Source organism: Rosa chinensis, chromosome 5 (genome assembly GCF_002994745.2).
Source record: "Rosa chinensis cultivar Old Blush chromosome 5, RchiOBHm-V2, whole genome shotgun sequence".
NCBI classification, from domain to species: Eukaryota; Viridiplantae; Streptophyta; class Magnoliopsida; order Rosales; family Rosaceae; genus Rosa; species Rosa chinensis.
Genome location: NC_037092.1, coordinates 51,122,729 through 51,134,880, shown reverse-complemented (window position 1 = coordinate 51,134,880; position 12,152 = coordinate 51,122,729). Strand labels below are relative to the sequence as shown.

The window sequence follows — 12,152 nt, the reverse complement described above, 5'->3', positions numbered from 1 at the left end:
ATCAGTCTAGGTGATGATACAGATGCAACAACATTTGGAGCGGAGGAAAATGAATCTTGGGGAATGATTTTAAATTATTTTGTTTCAATTGCAGCTTGTTTTGAATGATTTTAAACTTGTGTGTGATGGATTACAACTTATTTTTTTGTTTAAATATTTATGATATTTGATTTGCTTTTGAATGAATGTTAATATGAATAGTGACATTTTTATGTTTAGGTGCTTTCTCTATTAGCAATGTCTGAAATGGACATGTATGGAGCTGATGAAGAGGAAGAACAGTTTTACGAGGCTGTTAAGATATTATTAATGGCAATACAAGCAATGGTTTATGTGTTATACGACCTTGTATTCAGCATACGTGGTGAACGTATTAGACGTCCACTGACTCGGCGACCAGTGACATCAAGTGGATACATATATATGCACAAAATATTAGACAGAGACCCTCAAATCTTTAGAGAGGTGTATAGAATGTATCCTGACGTTTTTCGAAAATTATGTAGCATCCTAAAAGTGAAAACACCTTTGCGAGATACAAGACACATTTGTGTTGAAGAAATGCTCCCAACCTTTCTACTTGTTGTCGGCCAAAACAATCGATACAGTGAAGCTCGGCTGATATTTGAGCGATCTCATTTCACTGTTAGCAAAAGTTTCAACAAAGTCTTGAAGGCCTTGAATACAATAGCACCGGAGTTTATGGCTAAACCTGAGTCTGTGCCACCTAACATAAGAGAAAGTACAAAGTTTTATCCTTACTTTAAGGTAAGCAATGCAACTTTTATGGATGGTTATTTATTTCATTGTACAGTAATGAAGATATTATTTCATTTTTCTTTTCAACTATTTTATATCTTTTTTCATTGTTTCAGGATTGCGTCGGAGCTATAGATGGCACACATATTCCAGCAACGGTAGTTGGACGTGAGGTTAGCAGATATCAAAATCGACATGGGAAGATATCACAAAATGTATTAGCAGCTTGTAACTTTGATTTACAGTTCACATATGTAATTAGTGGATGGGAGGGTTCCGCTCATAATTCAAAAGTATTGAATGATGCGATTTCTAGACGAAATGGACTCAAAGTGCCACCAGGTATAGTTTTACTTGCATAAAAAAAGTTCAGAACACTTATTACAATTTATGTCATATAACATGCTAATTGCATATATTTTTTTTATTATTAGGTAAATATTACTTAGGGGACTGCGGATTTCCAAATCGACGCCGATTTTTAGCTCCATTTCGAGGTACTCGATATCATCTCAAAGATTTTGGTGGTGAAGGAAACCATCCTGTCAATGCAATTGAGTTATTCAATCTTCGTCATGCTTCCTTGAGGAATGTCATTGAGAGAATATTTGGAATATTTAAGTCGCGTTTCACAATCTTCAAATCAGCACCACCATTTTCATATAAGACACAAGCAGAGCTAGTTTTAGCTTGTGCAGGACTGCACAATTTTCTTCGATAGGAATGCCGTTCAGATGAATTTCCTCCCAAACCAGAAGAAGATCCGATAGACAATCATGAAGATAATTTTGAATGGGATGATTTTCAAACCCAAGATCAGCAGAGAGAAAATGCTAATGAATGGAGAATGAGTATTGCTACTCATATGTGGACAGATGCCCAACCAAATGCCAACAATGAAAACAATAACAATGAAGAAAGTGAAAATGAAGGAGAAGAATAAATCATATCATTGTTTCAGAGACGTCTGCTTCTTTAGCATGAAACTTTTTTTTTCCCGTCTCTTATTTTTGGTACCGTTTGGTGGATTATATTTGGAGATTTTTCCTTTATTTTCTTATACGTTTGTTTCATAACATTATTTGAGCTTCTCTGATTTCTACGCTAATGGACGTTAGTTAACATAGCTACTGCATCGTATTCTATTCTCTGACTCATAAACTAGCTTTTTTTCTTTCTTTCTTTTTTGTAAATATTGTGAAATCTATAGAAGTCATTCATATAAAGTCTGTAGATTTTTATAAATCAGTAAAAAGTCTATGCTAAAAGTCAATGGTTTTAAGAAATCAATAGAAGTCTATGAACTTTTTATAGAGTCCATGGACTTTTGAAAAAGTCTATCATTTAAAAAAAGTCCACATAAATCCAAATACAATACACCCCCCTTAGATGATGATAGGAAAACCAAATTTATCTTTTCTTTCTTTCTTGCCACTTATTCTTTGGGTAATTTACATTTATCTTTCTGATTCAACCAATTAAAACCTAAGTCAAGAAAGAAAAGATAACATACAAGCAAAACCATAATCATTTATTAGTAAAATTAGAAAATAAGAAAAATCATTAACGAAAATGACACATTACATATGAATGATAAAAAAAAACTAGAATATATGAGGTCATTTGTATATATAGAGTTATAGACTATAGATAAATTTGAATTATTTCTCATTAGCCCTTCTCTCAAGTCTTACCGTTGTGACTTCGAAAGTAATCGTTCAAAATAAGGATCAATGATGTTTAAGGCCCCTTTTAGTAACATTATTATTCTCTAAAGGGTAGTTCTATTTGGACCTCTAAAGTTGATATTTAGACATCCAATTTTTTTCAATTATTAATAGAGAAAATTATCATTTACCCAATTTTAGCTTAAAAATTGCCCACTTACCCAAACACTCTAAGAGATTATTTCCCTATTACCCAATTAAGTATTTTTTATTCTTTTTTATTTATTTTTGGGACAATTTTGCCCCCTCCTTCTTTGTCACTTAGAGAGAGAAGTGATAGGAGACCTTGCCGGACTCCAGTGATCAGTGGCCGGCCGTAGACTCCGGCAACCGGTGACAGGAATCCTGAATCCGGCTACCGGACCGGTGACCGGATTCCTACGTCTGATTTTATTACCCCCCAATAATACCCAGTAATCATATTATTGCCTCCCAATAAACATATTATTGCTCCTCAATAACAAATTTATTAGGGATCAATAATTAGTGAAAAATGAAGATGTTTTGAACTTTGAAAGCTTTCGGAGGTTTATCCAAATAAATAATTTTCTTATTATTGCCCTAATAAACATTTTATTGCCCCCTGTAATCTTTTTATTGCCCCCCAATAATTTTTTTTTGTTTTGTTTCAGGTTTTCACTGAGGCGGTGAAAACAGATCGACACCTCCATCAATTGTTGCCAACACCTCCATCCTAGAACACTTCAGAGAGATAGAAGCAGAAGAAGACTATCTCATTCTAAAAAAAAACCGAATCAAGCTTTAGCAACCCCCCCCCCCCCCCCCCCCGGTCGGGACTTTTTCTCAACCAATCCTTCCAACTGCCACCTTCTCCTCGTCACCGGCGACTACCAGGGCCGCATCGCCCACCAAAAGTCCCCATCCTCTAGTTCGACGCCGACACCACCAACAACTCCGGCCTCGCCGTCCAGGCCCTATTTGAATCCTACCTCCTCGGCGCCATCTCCGAACTCTCCTTCCTTTCCGTTTACGACCCCAACGAGTCGTCGATTCAGGTTACGAGATTGAGAAGTCGCCGAGCTTGTTGCAGCAGACGAGCATGACGACGGCGACGATGGAGTGCGGTGATGGCCGAGAAATTCCCATTGGTAGCCGGCGATGATGGAAGCTACAAGGCCTAGGGCTTGACGGCAGTGGTCTGGGTGAGGAGACGGTGGTCTGGTTGAGGAAGCAGGTGAGAGAGAGAGAGAGAGAGAGAGAGAGAGAGAGAGAGAGAGAGAGAGAGATGATTGTAATTTAATAGTTGTTAGATTGGGTAAATGGGGTTAAAAAACTCTTGGTGGAGTAAGTGGGCAATTTTTAGCCTAAAATCGGGTAAGTGGTCACGGCCCCTTATTAATAAACTTTGTCAAATCATATGAAAATAAAAATAAGGGTAAAAAGAGAAAAATGAAAGGAAAAAAAAAAACAAAACAAAACAAATATTCATCTTAGAGCCTCTTTTAACAGACTTTCTATTCTGTCTCTTTAGCTATTTTGGAGAGCATGATTAGCTTTTAATATGTTTTAGCAGCTGCACCAGACTCCTAACAGCATATTTAGCAATGCTAGCTATTTTTGAGTTAAATTTTAGCTAAAGTAGCTAAAAAGTCATTTTAGCTAGCAATTTTAGAAATACGTCTGCATCAGTGCTCTCTATTCTGGCTAGTTTTGAATTTAAATTATTTTTTAAATGAAGATTAAATAGTTTAAATATATTTATATGTTATATAAAATAACTCAATATGAATGTTTTAAATTATAGAGAGCCTCATCTCGCTCTCTATATTGAGGAGCGAGATAGTTAAAAGTTATACTAGATAGCCACTTAAGAGTCTGGTGCAGCAGCTAAAATATATAAAAAAGTAAACATACTCTCCAAAATAGCTAAAAATCAAAAATAGAGAGTCTGCTAAAGATGCTCTAAGCGGCTCTCCATCATAACTTTTAGCCATCTCGTCCTAAATATGGAGAGCAAGAAGAGGCTCTCTAGAATGTATTAAATTACTTTTGAGTTATTTTATGTAATTTACAATTACATTTAAACTATTTAATCTTCACTTAAAAATAATATAAATTCATAATTAGCTAAAATAGAGAGCACTGGTACAGACATATTTCTAAAGTGGCTAGCCAAAATAACTTTTTAGCTACTTTGGCTAAAATTTGACTCAAAAATGACTACCATTGCTGAAGATGCTTTTACCTCCCCAAATATAACATTCAAGTAATATTTTTTTTCCGGAATTTTCTTATATTGCCCATATAGTTTTATATTTTACCTAAAACAATTAAGTAAAAATAATAATTATCATTTAATACATAAGTAAATCCAAAATAATATGTTTTGGAATTTTCTTAAACTAAATTCATTGAATATTATGATATAGTTATTACTCGATCTTCCAACCTAAAACCCTTAAAATCATTCTTTTAGCAAATCCAAAGGGATTCCAATAACATATGAAGATCGAGAACCAATGTCACACCCTGATTTTTAAACACACTTAAAAATCAATATATATAATCTCATCATTATACATGCGTGATGATTCAGCCATCAATACAAAATAACTGGAAAAAAATTTCCTTCTAAACCAAGTACATACTGATGCCCTGAACCCACAAAGTCAATATATACTCGCTTCGCAGAGTCATATATTACACGAGTTACGAATTAAATTGCCACAACAATATAATAAGTAAATGCTCATCAGAGCTTACTACAAGCGGAAATCTTAATCACGGTAAAGTCACAAAATTGGCTTCCTACTGTAAAGCTGCTAGCACGCTACCTCAGTTTCAGCCACAATTACCCTGACTTGCAGGATTAACCCTTACACCATTGAATAGTGCACCGGGTTGCCACACAACAAACACGGTAAGCTTATGAAAGCTGGTATAAGTAAACTCATATACAACAACCCAAACAACTCACACGAATCACAGGAAAAACTCACATGTTCCAATTAAGGAAACAACTCACACAAATCACGGAAAAAACCTACACGTTCCAATTAAGAAAACAACTCACACAAATTACGGGAAAAACCCACACGTTCCAATTAAGGAAACAACTCTCATCCATCATGGACAATAAAAGAAAGAATATAATCAAGACTCTCTTTTAAAAACTCGTATTCATGAGTCACAAGTAACCTCGCTGTTACCCCATGAGATACCACGACGGACTTACTAGAGTTCTAACTTATCGAAACCACTCACTCGGCCAAAGGCATGATTCCCAATTTCCCACCCTCGGTCACATTTCGTGATCCACGATCCTCAACTCTCAAGTCTTTGGATTCACGGTATAAATACTAAAACATTAAGAAAGTCGCACTAGACCCAAAATGTTACACAATCTCGATCACCATCTATGACCTCTCAGTACAAAGACCAAAACATTAAGCAATTAAGTCATAATGGACCCAAAATGTTACCCAATCCCGATCACCATCTGTGACCTAAAAATGTTCCACAATACACAACACTTTTCAAAACAATAGAAATTAACCATGTTCACAATATTGTTTAACGAAAAACCACACCCCAAAACAATAAAATGAACGCAGCCACAAATATTGTTTTATCACAACAAATCCACCAACACATATACGTAAATATTATATATATATATATATATATATATATAGACACACACACACACACGTAGACATTCACTCAGGAATGCTACTATACCAACTATAGTTTGCAATTAACTAAATAACTCTCAACACGATAAGGTAAACCCGTATGTAAATGAACATTGTGAGATTACTCATCTCTGAATCTTGTTGCGTCTTCTATACAGAACAAAGTAGCACAACCACAAAATCTGTCCAAGAATACTTCGTCAAGTACCTAATTACATACGGTCTCAACTTAGTACACAAATCACAAGTGATTAAAGTCTGAAACCCTCGTTTCGAACTAAAATTCCTATAAGTAATGTCAATCGAGGTGAAACCTCATCGGATACCATTCCCAATTCTTCAGAACAATCCTCCGATTGATATGTCAAAATCACAAGTTGATCGAACACTCGAATCCTCACGGATCGAATAATCGAACGGTTTGAAACCGTAAAAAATCATAACATCTTCATACAATATCCAAAAATTACGTATTATATATCAAAATGCTCGTATCGACGAGTAGATGATAAATAACACAAGAAATTGTTCCTTACATGGCCGGAAAGCCATCACAGCGCCACCACAATAGGTGGCACAACCACCACCGGCCAAAACCTAAAAGCACATTAATCCAACCGTCCAAAATGTCAAGAATACCAAGTATAGCAACTTTAATAGCTGGTAGAGCAACTTTAATACCTGAGGTTCAAACCAACTCGATCTAGATCGCTGCCTATCACCATCCAAAGTCCAATAATTACTATTCATGTTGAGTTGCAACTCCACACTGAGAATCGCTCGAAACCACCACCGAGGATCAACAAAAAAGTCTGTTGTGGGCTCCACAAGCTTAGTTTGAAGTCCCGCCGTCATCAGAGATCGAAGAACCGATCGGGTCCGACTGCTCCTATTCTCGCCGACTTGCTGCGGCGCCGTGGGTGGATATCGCCGTTAGAGGATGCCACAGGGAGGACCGGAACAAGGTGGCGAAGAAGTCTGTGCAGGTTTCGAGGTCGGAGGTCGCTGGAGTTGGAAATGGCAGCCGGTCGGAACTGCGGGTCCAGTCGGATCAGTAGAAAAAGAAGAGAGAGAACAGAGAGTTTCAAACTTTCCGAAAAGGGAAGTTTCCAAAAATATAAATAGTAAATTTTCGAAACCAGAAATTTCTATTTATAGAGATTTCCAAAAATATCTAAAACTTCTGCAGACCATAACTCTCTCATACGAACTCCGATTTCCGTGTTCCACATGTCCACGAAGGTTGACTTTTTATACGTTGGGTTTCTCCGAAAACTTCTTTCACGAAAGTTGTAAACCTTCACGTACCCCGCCGCCCCCCCCCCCCCCCCCCCCCTCTCTTTAAAACCATATTTTTCGAATAACAAGTGGTCCAAAACACTTCCGCCTCATCTACGAACCACGAAATAGTCCAATAACCACTAATTAAATTCCGAAAAATCCTCGGAAAATAATAATGAATTTCCAGAGTACTACAACCAACCCTCTGATTAATTTTGGTGGAGGAGAGACTTACTCATAAGAGAGCAATATCATGTGTTTTGATTCATTCTTCTTCTCGTGGTTGAAGATACAAATAAAAGTTAAGTAGAGTAACAGATTGTAGGGGTCGTCAACGGGCCCGGCCCATTCATAGTGGGTTTGGGCCGGGCCGGGCCTTGCTATATTTTTAAATAATTGCGGGTCGGGCCTGGCCGGGCTTTATTAAAAATCAAAGGATCCAAGCCCGTCCATATAAAGCGGGCCTTGCAGGTTTTTTCGGGCCTGGCCGGGCTTGGCTTTGCGTGCTTTTTTGGGTCAGGCCTTGCGGGCTTTATTTATAAATAAATATTTAAAGACACAAGTTTTTTTTTTTTTTAATCAAGCTTTGGAAATTCAATGGATAATGATCAAATACAACCAAAGATAACAATCTATATAACTATATTATACCAAAAAAATCTATATTTATATATAGATACTAATTTATTGATAAATAAATTTTTAAAGACACTAATTTTTTATAAATCTATATTTATACATCATACACTCCAAAGAGCTACATATAGCAATTCAAAGAAAATGAGAAACCGACCGTTGGATGAGTTTGTAATGTTTTATGGTGGTTGTAGAAAATCCAGCCAATTTGGTTCTCGTTTCGAATTCGATCAACTAGGTCAAACGTAGTTACTCTTATAAACTATATTTATATATCATACACTCCAAAGAGCAACCCCTATCAATTCAAAGAAAATGTAAAAACCGACCGTTGGATGAGTTTATTACAATAAATTATGAGTGTGGTAAAAAATTTAGCCAATTTCACCATATTTTCGAATCCGATCGGATTGGTCAACCGCAGTCACTTATATGTTTTATTGGTTGACCGATGGCGTGGCAACCGCGAAACGTGTTTATTTTTTCACATCACTTTTGTATATATTCAATCGATGGATGTGCGTGGACATAAGATAAAAAAAATTAATTTTAATTACAAACACATTGGACTATACCAATTTTATTCCTAAAGTTGTATGACTTATACATTGCATTTAAATTGTTTAAGTTCATTCTAAAGCAACCATGAAGTGGAAAATGAATTCAGAGAAACCAACCGCTCGATGGAGAGATTGTAATGTTTTATGGTGGTTGTAGAAAATCCAGCCAATTTGGTTCTCGTTTCGAATTCGATCAACTAGGTCAAACGTAGTTACTCTTATAAACCTATATTTATATATCATACACTCCAAAGAGAAATCCCTATCAATTCAAAGAAAATGTAAAAACCGACCGTTGGATGAGTTTATTACAATAAATTATGAGTGTGGTAAAAAATTTAGCCAATTTCACCATATTTTCGAATCCGATCGGATTGGTCAACCGTAGTCACTTATATGTTTTATTGGTTGACCGATGGCGTGACAACCGCAAAACGTGTTTATTTTTTCACATTACGTTTGTATATATTCCATCAATGGATGTGCGTGGACATAAGATAAAAAAAAATTAATTTTAATTACAAACACATTAGTCTATACCAATTTTATTCCTAAAGTTGTATGACTTATACATTGCATTTAAATTGTTTAGGTTCATTCTAAAGCAACCATGAAGTGGAAAATGAATTCGGAGAAACCAACCGCTCGATGGAGAGATTGTAATGTTTTATGGTGGTTGTAGAAAATCCAGCCAATTTGGTTCTTGTTTCGAATTCGATCAACTAGGTCAAACGTAGTTACTCTTATAAACCTATATTTATCCTTCATACACTCCAAAGAGCAACCCCTATCAATTCAAAGAAAATGGAAAAACCGACCGTTGGATGAGTTGATTACAATAAATTATGAGTGTAGTAAAAAATTTAGCTAATTTCACCATATTTTCGAATCCGATCGGATTGGTCAACCGATATGTAGAATATATATATCGGATTGGTCAACCGACATTAGCACATATTTTATATAGAAATATAAGAACTTCCACACACACACACACACATAGTCATATATATATATATATATATATATGTATATAACACACACACACATGTATATATATATATATATATATATAAACACACACACAAATATATATCTATATGTGTGTGTGTGTGTATTTATAAACACACACACACACACACACACACACACACATATATATATAAACACACACACAAATATATATCTCTGTGTGTGTGTGTATATATATATATATATTTATAAACATACACACATCTATATCTATATATATATGTGTGTTATATATATATAACACATATATATAAACACACACACAAATATATATCTATATGTGTGTGTGTGTGTGTGTGTGTGTATATCTATATATATATATATATATATATATATATATATATATTTATAAACACACACACATATCTACATATATATATATAAACACACACACACACACACTATATATATATATAAAATATTTTAGGGGCTTTTGCGGGCCGGGCCTAGCGGGCCTTTGGCGGGCCGGGCCGGGTTTTTGCGGGCCGGCCCACTACCCACCGAGGCGGGCTTTTGCGGTCTTTTTAACGGGCCCGGGCGGGCTTTTAGCCCTCAAGGCTGGCGGGCCTCCATCGACCCACGTGATCCGCGGGCTTTTTGATGAGGCCTAACAGATTGTTGTATCTCATATTCAAGGGTGTTTTGGTAAATATAAGGAGGTCTACTTAGCTTTTCAAGTATTTTAAAAAGTAAATTAGAGGCGTACAAAATATGACATGTCCAAATAGCAAATTTAGAGGTCCAACTAGAACCACCATTCTCTAAACCACTTAATCTTTTGTTCCCCCAAAAACCACTAAAATACAAGAAATATTAATCTTTCTAAGAATGCAGTATTTTCATTATTTACGAAAATACCACTGCATCAAAACAACTACTGTTATTAATTTAAAATTTATTGCCAATAAATAAAATAGCTACAGAAGACTGACAAAAAAATATTTTAAAAAATAAAAAACTATTGCCATTTTTTAGAAATTTTTATCATTCTTTAGAAAAGTCATTACCATATTTTGAAAATATATTGTTGAGTAACTAAAAAGTTATGTTACTTTCCAAGAAAAGCTATTGTTATTCACCATAGTTTTTGAAAAGTTATTAACATTTTCTGAAGAGCTATTGTCGACGAATAAAAAAATTACTTTCAACAAAATGAAAAGCCACTAATTTGTTCTCTGTCCAACTTGAGTACTTGACCGAGCCGAATATTCTCTATTTGGTCACATTTTGATGGCGAACATGTGTGTTCCTCTCTCTGAGACACTTTTTTTTTTTTTTGGCCTTATGAGTGATAAAAATATATGATCGCTTAATTAATAATTTAAGTCTTAAAAAATACTTATGGATAATTTTCAATTAAAATAAATTTCCAACAACAAAAGTTATCTTAAGTACCTAATAACTAGAATAGAGAAATGTGTGAAGAATTTTTCGATTGTAACTTTTGTCAAGCCCATTATTATAGACTTTGTAGTCGATCTTCGTTAGAAAAAAAAAATTACAAAATGTATAAGTTATTATTATTATTATTATTTTTTGAAACGAGTGTATCAGTTAGTATTTAAATGAGCTTAAAATCTCACTTACAAAAAAAATAAAAAGGAGCTTAAAATCTAATAGCCTGTCTTCTTTTTGTGAGAACGATTAAAGATCAATGGAGATTTAATCTTCTAAGATTTAAATTCTAGTGAAGCATTTTACATGAAGAAGAAGAAGAAGAAGAAACCAAGAGAAACGCTACTGTTGGATCAGTAGCACCCCATGCCAAGGTACAGTAAAAGATGAAGAATGTCACAAATCACATGTAAAGGAGACTGATCGATGCATGTCAAATTCCATTCAAGGAGGGAACTGTAGAATGGTCAACTGTGAGAGCCTTGGAGATGAATTTGTATTATGACATTTTGGAGTGACTTGAGGCCTGATGTGACTTGGATATGATGGAATGGTTAACCCACCATCAGTTTTAAGTCGAGATACGGTCGTTTGCTCATGAACTCACCACACAATTATTTTAAAAATTGTTTAACAAATGTTTGGTGAAAAAATTCACAAGCAATTAATTTTAAAATTTACACAATTTGACTACGATTTATAAATATTTGTAAAATATAGTTTTTATAAGCTAAAATTTAAATATGTTTATTGCTTACATTGAGGTGAAATTTTTGGATCCAAAATCGACAAATTTCAGCAGATACATAACTCATAAAGGGCTAACCCCAATTGAACCTATCCACGTATTTCAGCTATGGACTCTGGTCTACGTTAGACTTTCATATGGTTTGTGCACTTGATTAAGAACCATAGTCTTCAACATCAGTAAATAAAATGATTTTTTTTTATAAGTAAAATGCCACAACTATATTAAACCTAAGATCTTTATCAGAATATTTTTGCTTCACATTTCGAGCAATTAGCAATAATTTTTTGCGAACTTCCAGAAATCTATTTCATGTAGAACAATTATCACAACTGATAGAGCTGTAGAAACTAGATAT

The 12,152-nt window shown here is 34.9% G+C and overlaps 1 protein-coding gene across 1 annotated transcript; it reads left to right on the top strand.

Moving 5' to 3' along the window:
• Positions 1–702: 702 nt before the first annotated feature.
• LOC112202847 lies at positions 703–1,757 on the top strand. Its single transcript, XM_024343867.2, has 3 exons — positions 703–768; positions 876–1,101; positions 1,515–1,757. Exons 1-3 carry the CDS (start codon positions 703–705, stop codon positions 1,700–1,702), a joined length of 480 nt encoding a protein of 159 aa, XP_024199635.1. The 3' UTR covers positions 1,703–1,757.
• Positions 1,758–12,152: the final 10,395 nt, after the last annotated feature.

Bases quoted from the DNA above. Each gene is read 5' to 3' on its own strand.
- LOC112202847 (XM_024343867.2), top strand. From the start codon at position 703: ATGGCTAAACCTGAGTCTGTGCCACCTAACATAAGAGAAAGTACAAAG. The intron at 769-875 runs GTAAGCAATGCA...TCATTGTTTCAG, and splicing joins AGTTTTATCCTTACTTTAAG to GATTGCGTCGGAGCTATAGA. The intron at 1,102-1,514 runs GTATAGTTTTAC...CTCCCAAACCAG, and splicing joins TGGACTCAAAGTGCCACCAG to AAGAAGATCCGATAGACAAT.